The following is a 25,071-nucleotide window of genomic DNA, read 5'->3' as shown; positions in this document are numbered from 1 at the left end:
GGCGATAGCCGCTATTCTTCTGCGGTCTTGTAGCTGTCACAGCGGATGAGGAGATATGTATTTCTGAGTCGAAAATGTCAAGTCCATATCTCGACCATCTTTTTAACATTCTAAAGATACAGTTTGAAAGGATAAGAAGATGCTCCCTGGCAAGTTGCGTCGACAGAGGGAGGAATCAAGTGAAATAACACCCAGAAGACTCCTGAGGCCAGGGCACAACTCCAGATTCACATTCGCAGCAGCTCATATGAATTTCATTGTACGCTTAAGGGAATATTGCAGTTTATTAGGGAATACGCTTAGTTGATGTCATGTTGAGACTTGTGATGAGGAAAGTCCATTCCACTTTCAGGTCTGGATACTAAATATGAGGATACAGCCAGCAGCCAGTTAGCTTAGCTTAGCATGAAGACTGGAAATAAGGGACCACTGGTACGGCTACAGCTTTATAACATAGATTCCCATAAAAAAAACAAAACAACTGATATTGTAATAATGGCCGTGTGGCAGCCTGATCAAATGAAGGATGATTTAAAAATATAATGATCATAAGCTCACATGCTGAATTCTGCATTTTATTTCGACATGATGAATTCCATCATCAACAGAGTCATGAGGTGCTCTTTAGTTTTTAAGAGAAAAACCCGTTTCATCCACCTATTCGTTACGGTTTTTCTGCTTCTTCTTATGTTCTTGTAGATTGTCAGATTAAAAGACTGCCAATGATGGTAGGCGGGAATACTTTAAGATGAAAAATCTGCTGGACATATTGGGTCTCATTCGTGGAAGCTAAAAAAAAAGGCATAGCGAAAGGACCAGAATTAATTGGCGAATGAAAATGACTCTCATACTGATGGGACTGTACATGAATGATGTTTGGAATTTGTATTAACTGGGGAGCTTTTTAAACGAAAGCCATAAAAGGCCTCTCTTTGCATCGGAGGCAGATACAGAAAGAAAAAAGAAAATGTATATAACGGACAGACATGGGAGTGATGTCGATCTTCTCCTTTAACTCTTAGCAAGAACACAAATAAGTGTATTTCGCAAAACGTTGTACTGTCCTTTAAACGTCCTGTTGACGCAGCACCTTGTCTTCTCTACTTCCACCTGTATCACTCGTCAAAATGCTCCCTCTTTCTTTCCGTCAACACTTCTGCTGTCATGAAGAGTCCACAGATTATCCACATCATAGCCTGGAAAACATGTCCATTTTTTCCCGTTCAAAGCATTTTTTTTTTTACTCCAGCCAAACTGTTTTTCTATCACCTGCAGAAATCTTCACCTTCATTCTTTGGGGGAAAAATTATTTGAACATGTGGGAAACGGCTATCAAAATCAAAACGTCTCCATGGGCTGCCAGCGCTGCATCTGGGGGAAACGCGGGGAACAGAGGGTTGAGAGGCAGCCATTGCATGAACAGTTGGCTGCGATGACAGGACGGCATCCATCAGGGCTTGATGGGCGACGGCAGGTTTTACAGGAGAGGGAGAGCTCATCCTGCGCCGATAAACACGCGTTCGAAAATATTGCCCCAATATTTAACCCGTCGTTGCTTGTGAAATATGAAAGCGGGCTGTTTATTTGCGGGCTGTTTATCCGTGTTTGTAATTTGCATCAGTGGATGTAGTGGGACCTATTATTCGATGCATGAGTCCTCTGTCAGAATCGCAGATCAGGCCTGTGAAGTCCCACTACAGCGGTAATGCATGTGAACTGCTGAGAGCCTTTGGCGGTGTGTGGTTGCGATGAGATGTGTAATTAGCCAAACCAGCCTGACAAACTGCTGCAGGTGCATGAGAGATGAAGGGAAATGAGCCAGGATGGAGGTCAGGGGAGAGGAGAGGAGAGGAGAGGAGAGGAGAAGTTATTGTAGCCTATAAAATTCAAGGTTGATCCAGTTTCGTGGAATCATATTTCATTGTTTAATCTCCATCTTGATGCCAGACCCACGTCTGAACTCGCTCTCTGTATACACACTTTACTCTCCCCCTAGTTTGGTAATTCGGGGTGATTCTCATTAAGTCTGTCCAGGCAGTTCCTCGAGAAACGCTGCAGTGTTGGGGATAAATAGCAAGCGGGGTGCAAGGCTAAGGTATGAATCCGCCGATTTGTTTTGCACCGCCAAGAGTCCAGGTGGAAGAGGTGGAGGTTAACATCACCGATCAGGGTAATTAATTGCTCCAATTTAGTCATTAGGGTGTTGAGCTGGAATCAAGAGCCATCACCTGCAGAGACACAAAGAGAAAGAGGGGGGGGGTGACAGAGAGGGAGAGAGGAGGGAGGGGAGGAGAGTATCGATCGTGTTGTTTTAAAGAAGTCATAAAAAACTAACAGTCGATTAATCAAATATAATTGTGCTCGTGAAATAAACAGTATCGCTACAAAAAAGAAGCAATGTTTATTCATCATGCAGCCCGTTACGACTGGAGTATAAAGGTAAGGATGTGCGTGTGCGTGTGCGTGTGCGTGTGCGCATGTGTATGCATGTGGCCGCTGAGGGAAATTCTAACAGGCCCCCCGGAGTGAGACCTTCACTGGGTCTACTTCTGCCGAGACACTCATCAGCACTCCCACAGTGAGGGAGGCACGGGGCAGGAAATTGGATGGAGAGAGAGAAAAAGACAGAGGTAGGGGAGAGAGAGGGGGAGAGAAAAGGAGAGGGGGGGAGAGAGAGATGTGGTCAAGATGAAGAGAAAGAAAAGCAAACAGCACATATTAAAGCTGATATAAACCAGATATTACAGGTCAAGTGTTTTACCTGAAGGTTTCGGACCTTCGCCAGATTGCCGTTGATTAAAATGTACAGCAAATATACTGCATTTATATTAAGTGTAGTTCAAGTCATAAAGAACAGCATGTGATTTATGTGGTGCAGGTCCAGTTTGGAAGCGCTGCATAGCAAACAGGCGGATTTGGAGGAAAAGCCTTTGTTAAACAGTTGACGTCCTTGAGAGATCGTCTTCCCGAGAAGCAGAATGTTTGCTAGAGGAAACAGGTGATGTCGAATTTCTTTTCATTATTTCAGTGAGTGATGAAGGCAGGCTGTTCTCACCAGAAAGAACAACAACAGCATTTTGCAGTTTGTTCACATGCCTCAAATGACTTTTGTTTGCATTTTTCTGACAACTGACTTACTTATAGTCATGCGATTGATGACAGTCTGCGCTCTGAAGCAAAGATGGAGGAAGTCTCGTCCTCTACCAAGAGTCAGCTTTTGTTTTTTTGAGTTTTTTTTATCATGACCACAATCTCTAACAGCGTCATGTAATTTGTTGTTAGCGATGCTCGCGTCATAGCTCTGTGGATGTCAATTTCAGTCGGTCAGTCAGTGAGTTCGTCCAGGCAGAAATAACTCAGCTACTGAATTGATTGCTATTAGATATGTTCATGGTGCCCAGAGGATGAACTGCTAGCATGAAAACATGGTTTAATACCACCATTTCCCCCAACAAGTAGTTATAGACACTTGATATTAACCAAAACTCAACCATAGTTTTGTAATGGTCATTATTGACGGCATGGTGGGCCTTCTTTCATCCTCTGTTTCTTCTTGTAATCCAGTGCTGAGTAATAGGAGCACCAAATCAGAAAAATGCACATATTTTTCATTTTGGAAGGCAGCTACGCGCCACCTGTTTTACCATTTAGGTGTGAAGTTGACAGAAGATGTGGCGGGATGGGCGAACAGCAAATTGACCCCTTGAAAGGAAAGAAGAAATCAAGGTGGAAAGACTAAACAAAACAAAGGGACGAATCTTCTGTGGATATTTAGGGGAAGAAATAGAGATAAAGACGGAGGGAGAGGCTAATTTAAACAGCTCAATAAGTAGGGCATCATCCAGAGAAATTGGCTGCTCCCAGGCTCTCTGTCTGTGGCTGCTGTGTGCAATTGTGTGTTGGTATCTAACAGATGGTCCGAGGAAACCACCCCTGCGTCGCTGTCCCATCAGGTTAGCCCGATAAAGAGGAGAAAGATGGTGTTAACTTTACACGCGCCCTCTCCTCCTAAATCACCTGAAACTTTCTTGAACTTGTATTTTTCTCCTTTTCGTCCCACTCACCCTCGCCTTCCTCTCTCTCCCTCTGCCTTTCTGCTCTCCATCTTCCCTCCTTCCTTTCTCACCCGGCTCCTCAAGCTCCGTCACCTGCTCTCATTGTCTTCAGTCCATTCTTCCTTCCTAAGCCCCTCGGTGGCCTCTTGTGTTCCAGTGCTGAGTAATTACTGTACAGGCTGGAGGAGGTTACGTTGGCACGCCAGCACTCTTTGTCTCTGATATTCAAATGAGCCACCGCATCCTCGTTAGTCATCAGCTCAGTGGTGTGTGCGTGTCTGTGCCCGTTTGTGTACGTGTTTGTGCACTCACGCCCATGCGGCGTCTAATCTCTTATTTAGAGTATCACACGGGAAAGGCATTAACATCGTTTGGGTGAGAAATTAGAAACGGGGGCTGATTAATTCCCGGGAAAAAAGGGAATTAAAGGGCACTTTCCTGCCAGTGTCTTTGTTGCGGGAGCAGGATTTACCTGCGGTGTGATTGAAGGTGGCTGCTCTGCGCTGCCACTGTCATTAATAATCACCAGCCTTCAGGAAGATTCATGCTGCCATGAGCTAGTTGGTTCAAAACACTTAACCATTACTCATGACACTGAGGGCTTGATATATGATGGGCTAATGGCTCTACACTCCAGCACCAATGCCGTAGAACAACAATAAGGACCATTAGGCCTTTATCAAACAAGATTAGGAGAACAGGTTACTATTTAGCAAAAATGACAGTTTGTCATAATGTAGAATTTGGAATGAGTGACTGTTGTGTACAATTAACACACTTTGTTTTTTTCTCTTTTGATTTGTTTGCTTTACATTCTCACAGATTAGGATCTCAGCCGTTGTGTACTTCCATCTTGGACCTGCGAATGCGTGTGTTTATATGATGCCAAGTGTTGTTGGGAAAACACAAAACGCCACTGTTGACTCATCAAGAAGAGAAAACATTTCTGAGTGGTTCGGGTTTAACTCGCAATGCTGGAATCTTTCTAATTTAGCCAACTCACACATTGAAAATCCGACAAGTTCCCCCTTTTCTTCTTCTTCTTCTTCCCCTCTTGAGCAGGGTGAAATATATAAGAAAAAATGTGATCAAATTTACAGGGGGCTAACACCGTTCTTGACTGTAAAGCAGGTTAATTTACGTCCAATAAAGCAGCGGTAGAAACTAAATCACTTTATTACTTTATATTCAGGCTGAAGGGCCTTAATTTTTTTTCCTGACTTTTCTTTCTGAAGGTGGATTCAGCGGAAATGAATAAGCACTTTATGGCTGGCTCCTAATTTTCCCTGGTCAAGTGTTAGGCTGCAGGTACTAATCTGTTTCATTACATTAACTCAGGTGATAAGGCCACTTGAGAGATTGTGTGGAAAGAGGAGCGAAGTGCCCTGCAGAGCCTCCGGCTTCGCCCCTAAGCTCGCTATGTGTTGCCTGCAAAATGGAAAGCAACTTGGAGTAAATGTTGTTTACATTTATGAAATGCAGATTCTTTTCTGCAGTGGAAAACCTTATAGATGTTTTAATTGAGACGGTGGCTGAAAAAACAGCTTATCCACCCATCCATCAATTTCCTTCCGCTCGTGGTGAAAGCAGGCAAAGCAGGGTGTTCCAGACGTCCCTCTCCCCGGCAAAGATTTCGAGCAACCCCCTGAGATATTCTGGGGTGTTCCGAGGCCAAATGAGACATGTAATCCCTCCAGCGAGTTCTGGGTCTGCCCCGGGGTCTCCTCCCAGTTGGTCTTGCCCAGAATAACTCCAAAGGGAGGCGCCCAAGAAGCCTCCTTATCAGATACCTTAACCGCCTCAGCTGGCTCCTTTCGACACAAAGGAGCAGCGGCCCTGCTGCGTGCTCCCTCCGGATGTACGAGCTCTTCGTGCTATCTCTCAGGCCGAGCACAGCCACCCTACAGTGGAAACTTTGGCTGCTTGTATCTGCAATCTCATTCTTTCAGTCACCACCCACAGCTCATGACCATAGGGAAGAGCTGGAACAAAGAACCAACTGGTAAATCGACTTAGCTTGCCATGATGGTCCAGGGTAACCCCTCCAAACCTGCTGACACTGCACCAAACCGCTTGACCGTCTCACCCTCCGTTTTCCTGTCCCTCGTGAACAAGACCCCGATATACTTGAACTCCTTCGCTTGGGACAAGAAGCTCAAGCTCATCCCCTTCCGGCAGAGAACCCCGGCCTCAGACTTGGAGGTGCTGCTGCGCACTTGGCTGCTCCAACAACAACTTATGTCTGTCGAGTTTTGAAAGTGATGCAACTGCTTTGGGCTCGCCATTGCCCCGACTCAGTGTGACCTGAACAAACTGCAGGCGTAAAGTTACTCTCTTACCCAGATGCGCTTGCGGGCACTGAAATGTGGCACTGATTGATTAAACATGAATCAGCACTTGGTGGTACCAAAGTCATTCAGTCTGTATTCCTAAAAAGACTTCCGTGCCCAATCTATATATATATATATAGCAGAAGACATCAAGACTTTCCATGTGCACATTGCAAAGGAAGCATCCGGGATCCGAGGGCTGTCAATTACTGATAGGACCGCGATAGAGCTGAGCTGATCAAAGACCTGCCTGATGTAATCTGGCCTCTTTGTTCCTGTCTCAAGGGATGGAAGAAGGAGGGTGCGAGGGGTCGATGCTCAGTTACATCTGGTTCACACTCCAAGGGCTTCTCATCACTGCCTACACATACACACATATTTGTCCAGCTCAGAAAGCAAACATATATTGAATGCACATGGGTGCACACAAACTCCGCGAACACGTATACGCGACTCAGTCATCCGAACACGAGAACGGCCAGCGATTCATCACGTCACAGACTGTGTGGAACCGATATCACGCCTTTCCCCTCGCGCTCCCAGAGAGACCTGCCAAGGCCAGTGAGATGATCGCCATGCCTGAGATTGATTCCGAGGTTTGTCGCTAATTATTTTATGCCGCCGTTTGAACTGTCTGTTGAAATCCAATTATCAGGCCGTCTGTGTAGCTTACAAGATTGGGGCGGCGTCAAGGGGAGGGGAGGATTGGAAGGGCTGAGAGAGAGATAGCACGTCGCGAAGAAGAAACACACTGTCTGGCTGTGAGATATGAGGAATTTTCATTGAAGGAGGGAAGATGCATAGAAAACACTTGTTTACTCTGCTTTCTAGTCACCAAATAACAGCATCACAGCAGTAATTTGACAGTTGGATGAAGGGATTGATGCCACTCCCATGTCTGTCGATCAAAAATATAGGACCACAACCAGGAGTCAGTTAGCTTAGCTTAGTCTAAAGAATGAAACAGTGGGCCTGGCTCTGTTTAAGACTCGCTCACACCTCTAAAGCTCACTAATGAACACATTAAATCTTCTTTGTTTAATCCATACAAAGTGTAAAAACTGCAATTTCCTGGCGAGCAATAGTCTGACACGTACAGCAATCCCCTGTAAAATGGCCAATCGTTGTTTCCGCTCTCAGGTTTTAGTACAGTTTGGATGAACCACACAGTTATCAGACAGTGTCACAGTGTGAAGAAGCCTCTGGAGATCTCCATTGTTGATTAAGAACTAAAGTGATGACAGGGTTGTAATTTAAAGAGGGTAAACTTTGCAGCAGGGAGTCGAGCACAAGCCTGTTTTAAATTGATCCCTCTGGTTGCAGGCTGACTGACTCATAATGACATTGCAGAAAACAGCCTATAACTAACAATCAAGTGCACCTCAAATGAAACTACGCCCATCTGCGAAATGTCAATTTGTGCCGGCTGCCCCACGTCTCGATTTATGGAGCATGTTCCTCGATTTCGGTGGCCCGCTGCATTCCCAGTATCTCTCCCTGCGCACACACAAACACCGTGCCCTCGAATTAGTTGTCATGCCTGGACGATGGGAGATGCTGGGCCCCAGTAGGTAGCCCCATATTCTCAGACAGATGGGGCCAGGGCCAGAGCAGGCTCCAGATAAATAAGTAAATAAACCTTGGCCGTAGGCAGGTCTCATCAATTCTGATTCTCCCAAATGAGTGTGCCTGAAAATCGATATTCCTAGGGGATCCCAGTCTGTCTCCATCTCTTACCGGGGAATCGTGCTTGGACTGAGACCGGACCGCAGCGCTCTGCAATGAAGCTGGAAATAGCCAGTGTGCGGCATCAACCCCCCCTCCGCCAGCCTCCTTTGCTTTCCTTCACTCTATCCTTTCTTCAATCTCCCACGTTATCTTCTCCCTCCGCGAGGCTTTTTCGGCAGTCCCCGCAGTCGTTCCTCTTCTCTACATTTCCCAAGGCTGCACTTCCACCAGCTCTTCAGACCTTCCTCTGCCTCCTTATTTACACTTTAGCAGCACTCTGGCTGTTTTGTTGCTGCTAGGATCCTCGAGACATCTGCAAACTTTCACGTCTCATTAGCCATTCTAAGTGTTATTATTTAATAAGTACAGAGCATGCTGAAAGCGGCTGCCACTATCGGCGCGCTTGCTTTCTTTTCGCTCACTCTTTCTTTTTTCCCCCCTCAGCGTTTCTTTTTCTCGGTGCTTGGAGCGTTTGATTTCTTCCCCCTTTCGCTCTCACACTTCGATTCTTCTTCCCACTCGGCTATCACAACGCAGTTTCTTTCTCCTTCATGCTGTTTCCTTTCTCCCTCCACCTTCCCCTCCGACAAAAATCAGGTTTTTTTTCTCTTTTTCAGGCCGCAGCAAGCTCCGATTCCAATTTTTTTCTCAATTTATTCAGTGTGCTTTGATGCTCCTCTTGTCATGTCTCATCAGTTTTGGAAACCACCTTTGTCTGGCACGTCTCTTTGTACGAATTTCCAGTTTCTTTCCATGCCATTCCCTCCCATCCACAATCACAAAGTACAGTCTGTGAGAGCTGATGCGTTTTAAACATCTAATCACTAATCTCCCTCGTCTCTCCCTTTATTTGTCTGTCACTCTCTACCTTTTCAATCAGTCTTCTTACGTCTCGTCTCCCCCTTAGCTCCATTTATAGACTGAAATTACCTCCACGCCACAAACCTTTCCAGCGCTGAAAATCCTTCGGTCACATCTCACCACCCACAGTTCACTTGTTTGTTCGATTTATGATGGGACCGAACCTGTATGAATTGTAGTGCAGAGATTGTAGGACATTTCTTTAACAGGCCTTTAGAATTATGATGTATTACTGTAGATTAAAGCAGCCTAGAAAATTGACTTTATAATTGAAAATGGGAGTGAATGCATTTCCATTACGTATTCAAACTCCAGTTCATCTCAAGCTTCTCATGTGTAACACACCTTCGCTGCTTTATTCTGTGTTTTATAAAACACATGGAACAGTTGAGATTTATACGAACAGCTAGATTGTTAAAAAGAAAATCACTTTTCCCTCAGCAGTCACAGACCCTCCTCATTAATTTTTCAGAAGTGGTGGGTGTATTCTTGCCCGCACATTTTATAAAGCCCTTTGTAGTTCACTATCTTCACTTTACTGTCTTTGCTGCAATTTGGTGTCCAGTGGTTTTAACCAAATACATTTTTTTTTAGCTATGCTAGTGGCAGCTGCTGCGTGGATTTTAATTGGTCGGTCAACCAAATTGGTCGGTCGGTCCACCAAACCAAAACTATTAAACGGTTGCTTTTAACTTTTTTACAGACACTGAATGTCTCCCTCAGAGTGCATATTAGTCATAGTCATCTTTTTAACTTTTATGAGAATTAGCTGTTTATAACTAAATGGCCTTCAAGACTAATCACATACCCAGTAGCTTCTGGTGAACTCCGTCTTAAAGGGATAGTTCGGTTTTTTTGTGGGGTCATATAAAGTACATATCTATAGTCGATCTGTTTCCTACCGTAATCACCGATCAGCGCAGCCTCAGTTTGGAGAAGTAGAGAGCCGCTCCAGCCCAGACGCTCAGCTTTGTACTGCAGTGAACGGGGTCCAGCGAAAAAGCGAAATTAACCACCTAAAACAAGGCTCACGTAAATTTTTTTACACCAGTTTAAGTGTACGTTGTGTAGGTAAAATTCACACCGCTTTACATCGCCGTCAGACCGCGCTTTCTTTTGGCACTACATTTTCTCAACCACAGAACCTTTGTATCCCTACGCATTAGCGTGACTGGGCAACAGCTGATCTGCGAGCGTCGGCGGGACGAGAGGTTTACTTTCGATAAAAACGAAACTTAACTCTCCATATCCTTCCGCATTAACGCTCATGCGTAGGGATACGGGGGTTCTGCGGTTGAGAAAATGTAGTGCCAAAAGAAAGCGCGGTCTGACGGCGATGTAAAGCGGTGTGAATTTTACCTATACAACGTACACTTAACCTGATATAGATTTTTTTAGGTGAGCCTTGTTTTAGGTGGTTAATTTCGCTTTTTTGCTGAACCCCATTCACTGCAGTACAAAGCTGAGCGTCTGGGCTGGAGCGGCTCTCTACTTCTCCAAACTGAGGCTGCGCTGATCGGTGATTACGGTAGGAAACAGATCGACTATAGATATGTACTTTATATGACCCCACTTCAAAAAACTCGAACTATCCCTTTAAGAGACCATCAGTTTGGGGTAGCGTGGCTCTTTTATGGAATAGAGCGGTGTTGTGATTGAGCAACAGAGAGAGAGAGAGAGTGGCTCAGTCACAGCAGCAGGTATTGGTGAGCAGAGCAGGGGGAAGGTTTAGCAGTGAAGGTGTCGAGTGGCAGTAAATGTACAGTGGAGGTTACGGTTTATCATGAGCAAAGTGACCCGCTACCCACTGTCCATTCTAATATCCATGCTGATGATGGTGCTCTGAACAATGAACAATTGAAACCTGCAGTATGTGGCACCGCATGTCATCGCACAGACCAGGTGCACTTACGAGCTTTGACAAAACAATGGCGTAAGCAGGTCTACAGTCATCGTGAGAGGAATCATCATACTCAGTGTATTTACAGGAAGGATGAAAAACCAGAAACACCTAGCACTCCCTCTTTTTTTCTTTTCTTTTTTTAAATTACGAATAGTCACCCTGTCTTGTGGTTTGTTGTCGGAGCCATACTGTTAGCTGTCAGTCGACCAGTCGCTGTAACACTGAAGGTAACAGGACACAGTCTGGTCTGTCTGGGTCCTCACCGGCTCAGAAGGTTCCTCTCAGGTGGCCGCAGAGTTGGAACGAGACTTAGCACATGCATCTTGCCCCCATGAAAATGATACAAACTCACCATCTGTCTGCCTGCATCCTGGTGACTTGATGATTTGTACGTGTGTGTTTTTGCGCGTGTGTGTGTGCGCATGCGTGTCTGTTTGTGTGTTTGTGTGTGCATCCTCCATGGTGCCTCAGATGGATGTCTGTATCTGGCAGTCACTGATGCTGTGATTGTGATGAGATGCAGTCTGATTTAACTGCCCATCAAAGCAGCAGATTATCCCCCCCCCACACACACACACGCACACACTCCACCACTGGGCTTTTGTGTGCACCTCTTTGTGTGTGTGTGTGTGTGTGTGTGTGTGTGTGTGTGTGTGTGCGTGTGTATGCGTGTGTGTGTGTGTGTGTGTGTGTGTGTGTAGGACACAAAGCCACTGAGGCATATGCTTCACAGTGTGTAGTCTGCTTGTGAGATGATTTAATGAGCAATCTAAGTGGATTGGATGGAATTTGGAAGTGAAGAGCTGAGATATTGGATGGGAGAGCAAAAAAGGCACACACACACACAGAAACACACACTGACTGGGTGTCATATTAGGATATTTTTGAATACATCCGTCTCTAATTTTCCACATTCTATCCATCTCTCTGCTTCCTGACCCTCCACTCCCTCCCTCATCTCTCACACTGTCTCTCAACTTGCCTGGGAAAGTACAAGAGAAGATTAGATGAGTTCCCTAAATGACAGGCAGCTCCGCATCCCTCTGTTAATTAGTCTGGTCTCTCGGTGTGGCCGGATGACGTGACGAGTGAGGCGGAGGAACAAAAAACACTGTGACAGGAAGGAGTATATGCTGTTTTTAGCTCATGCATAATATATCCTCATTAGATGTGTGATTAGATCCGTGATAGATGTTAACCTCGTTGCTCGGGGCTCATGGGTCCGTAATGTATCATTCTGCATGTGATAAAGGATAAAAACACCCTGCTGTCTGTCGGTGGGCCCACCACTTTAGTCCAGACTGCAATACTTTAACCACTATTGGATGTAATGCAATTAAAGTTTGTTTGGACATTCATGTTCCCCAGGGGATGAAGCCTGCTCTCTACCTCTGCCTCCACCTGACTTTTTATCAAGTACAATCAGTAGGGAAAACAGTCTAATCAGCCTTAGCAGTGGGCCAATCCCAATGTGCCTCTTGCCCCTACCCTTTAGCCTGATTCTTGTTGTGATAGAGTTGTAGGGAAACAGAGGTTCCTCAGAGGCACCAGTTTGCTGACGTCTTGGTAGCTAACAAGCTAGCTAGCTAATGTTACCCTGTAATTGCTCATTTGTGAATAATTCATTTTGACATAATTCAATGATGTATTCCCTTTCCTGTGATTGCCAGTGCAGGAGCTAATAGGTTGCTAACGTTAGCATATGAAGCGCCACTAGTGGCCGGGAAATGAAGCATGCTGAATGCTTTTTCATTTAACAACTTTATTGATAACGTGAAGGTGTGAATGAATTGCGGGTGTCCATGCTCCTCTGTCTCCATCAGATAAATGGCAAATACATTATGATAATACCAGGACTGACCACAGTAACGCAAGAGAAATAGTTTTGTATCACTGTATCATCATGTTGCGATACCACTAAGAGACCAGGAGCCATATTATTGGCTTATCACCCGTCTCTGTACTCCTTAAAACTGCAGGCCAGCTGATCTATAGGCTGCCACTGTATTTATACTGACAGGGGGATCTGGTGCGGGGCTGATAGTGCCGGTTTACTGACCAGCTCCCGGGCTTTTGACCCAGCATGATTCAGTGTTCCCGCACCGCTGACTCTGATTAACTGAGGAATCTTTACCGCCTGCAGTCAACAGCTCAGATTTACTGTATCCAATACGTCCCCCGGATCCTGTCGACAGACGCGAACCTAGAGAGGGAGACGGTAAAGCACGGTGAGAGCAAATGGAAATACAGCGACGTACAGGATGGAGTGGAGCGACAGAGAGAAGAAACATTATAGAGAGGAGAGAATGAGAGTGAGAGAGAGCTGGCAGCCTTCCCAGTGAAATATGTCCAGCTCCCAGATCTACTGTAGTAACCTGATAACATCCTTCACCACACCTGTGGACAGCTGTGTTTCGAGCTTATGTACGTGTGTGATGACAGGTGGATGTGGTCAGAGCTGGTCTATATGGCTGGAGGCAGTGACAGAAGGGATTATTATGTAATGTTTTCATGCTTTATTGTTTGTCGTATTGCTTGTGTGAGTGTTTTATATTGATTAAGAAACCAGGACAGAGACAGCACCAGCACATCTCGTCACAACCCCGTTTCTTGTATCAGTCCAGCTTTAATAGATGTGGATGAGCTTGATTTGCTTATATTAAGTTGCAGTTTCCATTTATTGTTATTCTATCATTTTGTTTGAATTTGCATTATTTTTACAGCATTTTCGTTAAAATCATATTTTGACATATTTTGAGTGACAGTTTCAGTCATCAAAGCTGTTACTTAAATGTCACCGTGCGGAGTGGAAAAGATTAGCAGGTTAATTCATTAGTGGCTGACTGGAAAGTGACAACAAACTTTTAAAACAAAAATGTCACTGGATCTAGCTCAGACAATGTGAGGAGGTCCTGCTTTTCTCTGTTTTGGTGAATTTTAAATTCTGGTGTGTGACTTTTGGTTGAAAAAAGAGCTAATTTAAAGCTGTGATAAGCGTTTTTTTGGTTTGTTTTTTTACCTTTTCTACCATTTATAGATAAAAGAATGAATTCGCTCACCAAAAAAATAATCAATAGATAAGCAAAAACAGCTGATTGCTGAGTCTCATGCTCATGTCTCTGGTATCTCAGTCTTTTTATCCCAGAATATCTCTCTATTCCCCCCCCCCCATTTTTTCTGATTGGTCAGCTCACACAAGCCCGAGCCAGCACCATTAACAACAACAGAGCAGCTCTGCTAAATCAATTCTTACATGCTGACCCAGCCATTAGGCATAAATGATGCAAATGTGTAACACGGTTATGTAGTGTGATGTCACAAAGTCAAGGAATAAAAGGCGAGATTACTGATGAGGCGTTTCAGGAGCAGTGCTTTTTTTGTGGGAGAGAGGAGTTTCTGTTGGTGTGGACTTTTTTTTTTAGCTGAGACTGAACAGAAACGCACAGCATTCAGACATTTGTGCTTCACCCAAACCCACATAAACACATGCGTGGACAAAGACGGTCTTTTGTCCACGTGGACCCTAAAGATATCCGCCAGTCTGCCTTTTTAAACTCTTGTGTACAAGGTGTCGCAACTATTTTTTCCATGTACCCTCATCTGAAGCCACATTTATATTCCAGGCGAAGACGAGCTATCGGCCAAGGGGACCTTGATGTGCCCAGAACAAGTTTAACATTTGCCACCGTATAAAGTGGTTTTGCAGCTCGGCAAATGAGAAGCCTCAGACATTTGAAAATTGCCTGGCCACCCTTCCTGCACGTAAAAAGCTTTCTGTCACCTCATTTTTCAGGAGGATCTCTCTCTCTCTCTCTCTCTCGCTCTCTTTCTACTATCGCTCTACCTTGCCTCCTCCGTTTCTTTTCCTCAGCACTGTAACTATCTCTCAATCTTGCCCCTCTTTTCTATTCACACGTACTGTAGGATGATCTCCCCTTTTCTGGCCGCGGAGCACAAGTTAATATGTTTCACAGAAAGAACTGGGTGATGATCTGCTTCCAGTAAAATCCTTAACAGGGTGCCTGGCCGTGCTGCAGGCTGGTGGGTGGGTGAATAAGGGAGACCTGTTTGGCTTTCAGCTGTAAGTAATAGGTTTCTATATAGTTCTGGGCAGCCCTGAAGCTTATTCCCACTCTGCACCATCAGGGTGCTCAGCAATGTCACCCCCGCTTTGTACTGTATGCTGGAGCCTGGGCAGCATTGTGTGGTACACAATCTCTCTCTCTCTCTCTCTCTCTCTCTCTCTCTCTCTCTCTCTCTCTCTCTCTCTCTCTCTCTCTCCTGCTTTGCCATTTGGACCATTACGTTTATTTAAAATTGAAGAAGCAAAGCAGAAAAAGCATCCAAATGCGCATACTTAGTCCACTACAAGCACTTAATAATGGCGCGTAATGCACTAATGTGTGGGTTTGGGTGCGCACCTGCGTGCGTGGAGGCTGCGCAGTGAAACACTTCACCGTAATTGACAACACTTTTCAGCTCCACAGTGATAACTGCCGCTAGAAGAACAGCCTCATCCTCGCTCTCATTCCCTCGTCCTCCCTGCCTTCCTTTCATCCCCACGTCCCTCTCTGCCCGACTCTTGATTAACCGCACCTTTTCATGTGAGCATGAGCGGCTTCCTCATTCATGCATAACAGAGGTTATTAATAATAATCTGCATTTGTATAGCACCTTTCAAAATAACAATTACCAAGTGCTTAACATGAAATGAAATGTATCAACAAAAAAGAAGTAATAATGCGGCGACAGTAGAATAGAGCCAAAACCCTGTGAAATAAAATCCCTGCAAGTTAGTACAAATCTACTGAAAGCATTCGAGTGTGTCTTGAGTGGAGCTTTATGCGCAGATGTATGCACTAATAAGCATATATCATGTGCATGCATGCATCTGTGTGTGTGTGTGTGTGTGTGTGTGTGAGTATGCATCTGTCGGCTTCATTCACGCTCTCAGCTCGCAGGTTCATTTGCATTCCCACAGGCATTTTGTACGTTGCACATTCAATTTTCATAATATCGCAGACTTCATTATAATGCAGATCTGTTGCAAGTTCTCCTCCCTCGTAAACCTGCGTCTTCCTCACCCTCTCAAACTGTAAGGAAAAACGTTATCGCCTGACTGTGCGCTGTTGTGTGTGTGTGTGTGTGTGTGTGTGTGTGTGTGTGTGTGTGTGTGTGTGTGTGGATGGAATGAATCTGTCTCTGGCTTACACTATGCATCGAAGCCCATATGGTGGGGCTCTGAATCTGATGGCAATGTCTTTTTTTTTCTTTTTTTTTTGGGAGCCCTGCCATCTTCCCTCATGTTGCTCCACCAGCTCCAATTCCCTTCCAAGCGTGTACATAGAGCGGCAGGCCACGGCAAAGCATCGGGGGAAATTTATGGCTGCTTAAGATTCTAGTTCCCCCCTCGTCCACTCAGGCTTGGCATTTTACTGAAATAAGTGGCAGATTACGTCCTTAGCTGTCTCTCTTTCCTTTACTTCCTCCTGCTTTCCTGCCTCTTTCTTCCCATAACCATTTCTCGCTTTACCTTCTGTGAGCCCCTAACTCTTCCTTCCTCTTCTCTCTTTATGGATTGTAATTGAGCATTGTAAGTTATCGGTGACTCATCGGATTTGCACAGCCTGTTCTCGCTCACAAAACATTAACATTTCTTTTAGAGACCCTCCGTGTCCCACTGTTTTGCCTCACACAGGTTTTGTACGCAGGAATACATCCGCCCACTCAGCCGTAGTTTTCATTAAGGTGCTTTTGTACTCTTACTCCCAAGCAACAAAAAATAAAAACCACCTGAAGAAGATGCTCGCTAGAACACACGTTCCAGCACAGAAACTTCCCCGTCTGTGTGGAAAAAAAACGTGAACCCCTAAAGCCATTTATGTATGACACAGTGTGACAGGTTCCTCGCTAAAACCTTGGTAATATCCTCCTGGAAGGAAAACAGTCTTTTGTCACTTGAAGGGTAGCCTCATTTTTCACTCTAAGGGACTTATACACAGACACTGATGGGGCTAACTCCCCCCTGTGAAACCAGTGCCGTTTTTTGTGTGTGTGTGTGTGTGTGTGTGTCTGCGTGCGCGCATGTGCTCATGTGCTGCAGGAACAACAGCCGTGCATGCTGACAGAGTGACAGACAGGCAGTCCGGATGATTAATGATCCCTCTTAATAATGCACCACAGTGAGGAAAGGAGTGACGGGGCAATTTGGGAGAAGCAAAGAAAAAGTAGTGAAGAAAGGAAGCCCAAACATGTAAAAAGAAAAGAAATATGAATGCATACAGATGTTGGCAGCTCAGTCTTTCCAGATACAGAGGGACAGAATGAGGTGAAAGGTGAGATAAAGATGAGATGACAGATGGGGTCGGGCCAGATTTCTTGGACCCCCGTAAAGGTCTGGGACTAAAGACAAAATGTGACATTTCGTCAGCGTTTATCTGGCTTTTTCTCCGCATTTCTGTCTGTAACCGTCTAGCTGTCTGTCTCCCCAGTGTGTCTGTCACATCTACAGTATCTGTGACAGGCTGGATAGGGAACAGTGCACTCGTCTGACATGTTGAGATCTGGCTGGATCTCACCGGCTGGTGTTACAAACACAGCAGGAGTGCACATACTGACTTTCGGTAGAGGATCACACAGCTGTGGTTGGTGGAGAAAGTTTATAAAAACAGGGGTAAAGTTGATTGAAATAGACTGTTGGCAATGAAACACCCATCCCCATTATCTGTACGGCTGTCAAGAACTCCATTCTCAGAGTTTTACACTGATAAAGTGTCAGATATTCCATCCAAATTGGGATGGTTTTGTGTGTTAGATTTTTCAACATCAAGCATCTAAAAATATGCTTTAAATACACTTGATGGCAACATATGTACATGATAAAAATGCTAACAGGCTGAAGCACAAGCCAAATGTCCCACAGTCAGCTGACGAGGAGCAACTTTGCCGGTGTGTTAATGTTATTAGTCTCTTAGCATCTTTACTTCCACACAGTCCTGTACAGGTTTAATTTGAACTTCGGCCATATCCCCAAAAATAACACAGATACCGTAACTAAATTAGTTAACCATCTGCCATAGTTACGTGTAGCTTGGAAATAATATGGTTTCGGGAAAGAGAGTAAGCTTGACAACAGCCAAGCGTGCTTTCATTGGCAGCTTAAAGTAGAGCAGAACAAAACACAGTTCAGTTCATTCCTTACACAGTTGCAGGTTTTTGTTTTTGTACGGTCAAAAGTATACAGACACTTGCATGTCGTTCTGGGAAACGGTTTAGTACGCGTTGGTTTATTGGCTTGAGAGTCAAACCTCTGTTTGTCAAGTCCCATCCATGATTACACATGCAACAGGAAATGCTTTTTTTCATCCTCCAACATCCTGCAAACTGTATACACACTAATTTTGTCTGTAGCTGAATTTAGACTTGATGTGGGTGTTTGAATGTCAGTATTTGACTTGAGCTGATGTTTTTTAAAGGACACGCGCAGCATGTTGCCTGTCTCGTGTCTGCCTCAGCGCAATCGAAGACACACAAACACATGCACACATACACACAGTTAAACACACTTAGAAAACTCTGTTCTGGATGCTGAAACACCAGCATCAAAACAGGAAAATAGGAGAAAAAGGGCACAGAACTGGCGAGATAGAGGTCAAAGTGTTGCACTATTAATTCAGTGTAGCAGTGAATGCCTGGATATAAAATGTAATGAAAGAGGAGCAATCATTAGAGTGTGAAGGGCTCCTGCTACAAAGTTTCACAAATGCACTCTTTTTGTATAAAAGAAATATCCTGAATACAGACTTTTGAAACATTTCTACAGAGGCATTGTAAAAAAAAAACCTATTCTGTACAATGATTACATTCTGTACTGTTATCATTGAAAAAATCGTTACCGTATGTCTAGTTGCTCCGTGAATACTGTCCATTTATCAAAACACTCAATCTACAGAGAAATGCACAAAGCCTGTATTCAGAAACTCTTCCTTTAAAGGAGATGTCAGGACTAGTGAAAGTTACAAATGTTACAAAAACATGGTGGGCAGCGCTTGCTCAGGCCTGTGAGAGCTGACCAATCACAGCTGACTGGGCTTTTCAGAAGAAGGGCCAATGGAAAAAATGTGTTTATTTAACATATTTAAATCTAAGTATGAAACCTGAAAACGGGCATAATATGGCATCTTTTAAAGGTGAATTAGCTATGACAGTAAACAGCAGTAGATAATTATCATCCCTTTAAAGGGTTAAATGATTTGTGAGGTAACGTGATTTTCTCCTGTCACACATACTGCGAATCTGCACTAAAAGCCCACAGACCCTTAAATCAGCTTCCATTTAGCCGTGGCACAGCAGAGGTATTCGCCACGAGGTCAGTGTTTTTTTGTCCTTGGCTGTCCCTCTGAGACTGAGTCAGAGGGACCGGCGCTGCTGTAACTGACACTGGCTATCTGTGTCCAGCATCTCCACTCCCAGCCGCCAAATCCGCCCCCAGCCCCTCTCCTGCCCTCAGGCCCCCACTCAGCCCTCCGCGTCCCCAGAGAAGCCACATTCATTATTTACACGCAGGGTTTCTCAGGCCCCGTGGCAGGGGCCGACCTTCCCTTATTCGGGGTCTGCCTTTTGGCTTTTGTGATACACACATATTAGCCGTCAAGTCAAATATACATTCATTATTGCCCGATTTTTAAGCGCACACACATTTGCAGGTGCACTGAAGACATTTTTGCTACAAGAAAAAACAAAAAAAATATTCAGCCCCACGATGCACACCGAGACGGTCTCCTCACAAAATATTTTTTACGCTCCACATCATAACAAGTCACTTTGCTCGGAGAACTCAAGCGTAAAAAAACCAAGCCAGTGTGCGTTACTTTAAAAAAAAAAAATAGAAAATACATTCATCTAAGTAAACCTATGCAGACATACCGTAGACGGCTCCTGTCGACCTGGCTCTCAAATAGATATTTCTCTATGTTTAATGTGACAGCGTCGATGCTGCTTTGATATTTTTTTCCGCTCGGCAGAGTTTTTTCAGCAAGCCGTGTGCATCAAGGGAACCCAGAGGTCCATCATGTTAGATTTGGCTCTCGCGCTTTTTACTGGCGGTTCTCTATTGTTGAATTGCATCAGTATTTTTCCCCGTTGTGCAGCAAACAATCTCATGTTTTCCTGCACACAGCTGCGTCAGTATTTTTCGCTGTTAATCCCACTCACATATCAACAAACAGGCTTTTATTGACAAGGTAAACTGTATACGGAAAGCCTCATATACTGATAGAAGCAGCTCTTTCTTCCCGTCCATCCAAAGCTAACCTGTGCAATGACGGCACTTCAAATCACGGATGGATGAGTTTGACGCTGGTGGGCCCGTGTTTTGGCACCACCGGCTCCATATTAGTGTAGATTTCAGTCCAAAGTCATGCAAGCCAGGTGGTTTTTTTGGAGAGCGTTGTTGTAGAGGGAGCATCTGCGTCCATAAAACACCCTGGGAAGGTTGCCAGTCTACCATTTAGTCAGTCTGTTTTTTGTTTTTTTTTCCCTCTGCCTTCTCCCCGGTGCATGCTGGGAAAGGTTCAACCACCCTGCGAACCTGAAGAGAAATAAAAGGTAAAAAAGTGGGTCTCTCAGCTAAATTTGGCGAGATCTGCGGCTTACGGTTGGTTATGCGGGAGCACCAAATGACTTCTGGATCTGATAGAAGTTTATCAAGTCTTCACAGAACCAAAATAGTAGGAAGAAAGTGGAAACTAGTGGGGATACACAAAATTGAAGATGCATCGTTCAGGAGGGCAATTATTTGATATCAATGACTTGATTGCTGTAAAGCATTCTGAAACAACAATTTAAATGAAATGCAAATTATCCTGAGCGGTTTCAACCCATTTCAACCCAGTCCAGTGAAAAATAATCAATTGTGGAGGCTTTGAATGTAAATACAGAGATAGCAGAAATTACAACATTTAGCTCCAAGGGCCAAACTTCAAATTCATATGTAGTGGGGCGGTGGGACTTTTTAGCTTTTTTCACATGAATATTTTAAAGGAAATGCATGACATGAACTAAGTAAGTAAGTAACTTTATTTATATAGGGCAGCAGTAGATCTCTGATGTAAGCAGGTGTCTGATCTTTCAGAGCTCTATATGTGATCAGAAGACATGGTGAGTTGGTGTGGAACAACCCAAAGACAAGAGAGGAATGAAAGCCGCTTAAACTATTCATTAGAGGCAATACTTGTCTTCTGCCTCATACTTGAAAGAGATTGGTCACATTAAGTTTATTTTTGTTAGCCATTAAAAGCCCTTAATCACAGCCTCAAAGTGCTCCCGAAGACTTCATCACAGCTCATTATGAGATGGTAAATTAAAAAATGAACAATGACTTGATACCCCTCTATCCTTAGGCCCTCGCTGAGTATAAGGAAATACATCCGGTGAAAAATAAATTGCAACTGGTGACTCATCCAAGCGTGTGTGTGTGTGTGTGTGTGTGATTGTGTGTGTGTGTGTGTGTGGAGCGAGCCTCACAAGGACAATGTGTTGATTTCCTTTGTGTGCTCACCTTCCCTCCCTTCTCTCCTCCTCTGTGTCTCCAGGTGCAGCAGGATGCAGGGCGTACTGCCTGCGCGTGGAGTGCAGCCCCTGCTGGCCCTCCTTCTGCTTCAGAGTGTGGGCTGTGGTGAGTCCTCGTTAAAGTGCACGCATCTTCTGACCTACAGTGTGTACAGTACATCACCAGAGATAATCATGTTCACCCACAAAAACCACAGACCGACCTCCATCATTTTTTTTTACCAGTCGGAATCCTGGTCTGATTCGATCTTCTAGCCATTACCTCCGATATATCAGATCGTACTGTGTGCAGTCAATCGTTAGCCACGTTATTCATCATTTACGCACATGAGAGTGAAATCAATGTGTAACGTCAAAGTTGTAAATTTGATAGACTAGTGGTGCAGCCCTCCTGCAAACCTCCTTGGATTCAAACGTCCTTTATAGGCCATCACTGTGAGTTTGGATCCACCTCCTGTCACGTACCTACCTCAGCGCACAGGATGTGATAAATGACATCCCCGGCGCAATTAAACCGGGATGAATATATCTGCTTAAAAAACCTGGCTGTGGAGCGCAGAGGGAAGCAGAGAGGACGCCTGAGAAGCAGAGTGATGTGTGATAAAGGTAATCAAGCATGTCCTTCCAATCAAAGATAAGCAAAAACCCACATCACCTCCTGGAAGCACGCAATCAGCCTCTTCAGCTCTCTCAGCCGAGACAGAACGCGGCGGCACAGTGTCTTGTTAAAACTAACTCGAGATTGTATTTGTGCAGGATGAGTCAAGTCTCAGGTATCCATTTGCATGTTCTGTATGTTCTTTTGAGATCAAAGCCAATCCAGCAATAACAGAAAGAGCAAATGTATCGCCAGATGAATGAGTTTCATTCAGGCAACAGAAACACGTTTGACTTGGCCTCTTCAGTCCAAGTATGTGATGCTCTTATGCTTGCAAAGTTATCAGTGGTTGAAATAATGTATTCAACTAGCTGGTTTAATTCGAGCTGAACCAAGGACAGACAGTTAGACGACAGGTTGGACTTGACCTGACTTTTCTGTACTAAAGTTGAATTTTGAGGTACTTTACTTGACTATTTCCACTTTCCACTACCAACCCAGTCAACCAGGATATGCTGTTAGCAGGTAACGTTTCTGCAAACCGTCGGTACGTATGAGGTTGACAGTTGTACCAGGCACTGGCATATCAATTTCACGTTAGATGCTTGTTAGCAGATTTTTTCAAGTCAGGAGGCGGAGGGAAAGGAGGTGGTGTTATTACAAGCTCCAAGGCTGCCAAACAAGCGTCTGCAGTTTGTGGGGACGTCGCCGTTGTATTGCCAACCAAAGCAGTTATTTTAAGCCAAACCGTGATGTTTTCCTTGTCCTGACCAAGTGTTAAACGTACTTGGCTAACGTTTATTCTGGTGATTGTGTTGCCACTTTACGTCATGCTCCACGACATTTTTCCGGCAGATATAGTCACCAGTTACTTCTAACATTAAGATTTTACTTGAAGAAACATGATGAGCTTATAAACCAATACTTTTAATCTGGGGTTGCCGACCTTGGGGGATGTAGACGGTTCCACTAGAGACTATTATCGTTGAAAACCTCTTACATGGTTTCATTTTAATTCATGTTAGAGGCCCGATGAGGTGAAATAATCCATTATTTTCCAAAATGCAAAGGTTATGCTACAGTCCCAAAGCCTGGCCCCTCGTTTGGGAACCACTTTTGATAATTTACCTCACATCAGGAAATGATCTTAATCCTTTTCCCACCACTGTAAATAACCCACTGCTGCAAAATTTTCTCATGCCTTCCTCTGGTTTTTATTCACTGGCACAGTTATTACTCACACTGGCTAACAACACGTTGACAAACTGTGGAACAAGACTGAACCTTCATGAGTGAGCGACCATCAGGTTAGCGCGATGAATGACCCGCGTGACATTCGCTAAATGAATTGGTCACAGTCGGTGGCCATTAGCCGCACAGCCGCACGGTCATAATGTTGTGAGAATACGTTGTTAGGTTTCCTCAGTCACGTTGACATTTTCTTTGGGTGTCAGACTGTCAACTCCTTTGTGTTTGTCTCAGCATTCAAATCGTGAGCACTTGGCAGACCTTCACAGCTAAGCCACCAGCCCACTTATTCCTCCCGTTTCATATGCTCATAATTACCCATCAGCACTTCCAAAAAGAGGCAAAAATATGAGATGTGAAGAAGTAAACACAAATCAGCCATCTCCAAAGCTCACATTCATCTCCTCAGCCATTAAGAGAGGAAAACGATTTTGGTATTTTGTTAAATCTCTGAAATATTTATTTCAAATGTACATTTGCATAGCTCATTAAAACGTGCTTTGATTCGGCTGAAAAGCCAGAGTTTAGGATCTTAATCCTCTCATTATGTGTCAGAAAGTTGCCCAAACTCTGGAGAGAGACTTGACATTTTGCATTTGTTTGCATTTCTATTTTAAGGACTTCTTTAAACTCTCGATTTTGGCTGAGAGAAGGACAGAAATAAAAAAAAAAAAAACACGTGACGGATCTTATGTAAAGGCAGTTTTGGAGGTTTTAGTGTTAGTGTTGCAGAAACTGTTGCAGAGAAACTTGTGAGTCATTTGTCTATCTGTACGTCCGCTCTGGTTACTCAACAGCCTCCCTATCTGTCTATTTGGCAGTTTTATCTTTCCATTGCACAGAGCTCTGCAGGGAAGGGCATGCAATACAAGCGTTCCCATCGTTGCGTCCTTCTTTACCCTCTCTATACTCTCCTTGTCCTCCCCCACTGTGTATCTGTGTCCATCTGCATGTGTTGGTGCGTACGCAGGACAGACTGCACACCCCCTCAGTGCTCTCGGTGGCCTCCCCGACCGTCTGCTCCTATCTGTGTTGTATTGTTACTGCCTTCTGTGGAGGTTAAAACACAAAAAAAGAATCACCGGACCTGGCACTGTGGCCGCTCCCTGTCTCAGGGTTCAGATTCACAGGCAGCAGAGATGATGAAAATGGAGCCAGCTCCTCTGTCTCTTCTGTTGTGTGTGTGTGTTTGTGTGAAAACCCTCAGGTTACATCTGCCAGGTAGTTTTTGCAGCCAACTCAGAGAGCTACATGCACCGTAGCCCACACACACACACACACACACAGAGAATCTCAGAGGAGCTTGATAACACACTCACATGTGTCTTTCAGACTGTATATGGCATGCAAATACACACTCCCTGCCTCGGCTTTGGAGGAGTTTTGAGGGCATTAACGTCTCCTGTTGTTGCCTTTTCTCTCTCCATTCCTGCATTTTGTGCATTTTCGACTGAGTGACTCCAGAAATAGTCAATGGGAGGGAGAGGACTACAGGGAAAGGTTTGCACCAAAGCTCATCCCTTGACACCTTGCTTGACAGCCTAGAGATTGGAAAAAGGGTGGGATGTGGGGGAGGGGACAGATTAGCAGCAAGGCTTTTTGCACGTCGTGGTGTGAGTATGTGTCGCTTTTGCGCAGGCACTCCTGAGCACCCACGTGCATTTGTGAATTTAAAGATGCTGGCTGCGTGCCAAACCAGATAAATGTATAATTATGCTTCGAAAGATGCAAAATTAGTCACGGCAGCAGACCCTGCAGGGGCACGAGCCTGTGAAGCCT

At 44.6% G+C, this 25,071-nt stretch overlaps 1 protein-coding gene across 1 annotated transcript in view; it reads left to right on the top strand.

Annotated features, from left to right (window-relative positions):
* The window catches only part of ncanb (neurocan b), a 148,758-nt gene that overhangs the window by 12,458 nt on the left and 111,229 nt on the right, over window positions 1-25,071 (top strand). The window contains exon 2 of the mRNA XM_030433087.1: window positions 21,470-21,552. Coding sequence (XP_030288947.1) covers window positions 21,480-21,552 — 73 coding nt within the window. The 5' untranslated portion in view covers window positions 21,470-21,479. The remainder of the gene's footprint in view (window positions 1-21,469; window positions 21,553-25,071) is intronic.

The sequence above is a fragment of the Sparus aurata genome, chromosome 11 (genome assembly GCF_900880675.1).
Source record: "Sparus aurata chromosome 11, fSpaAur1.1, whole genome shotgun sequence".
NCBI lineage: Eukaryota > Metazoa > Chordata > Actinopteri > Spariformes > Sparidae > Sparus > Sparus aurata.
Note: the sequence above shows the minus strand (reverse complement) of the source record. Positions and strands in the feature narration are given on the sequence as shown.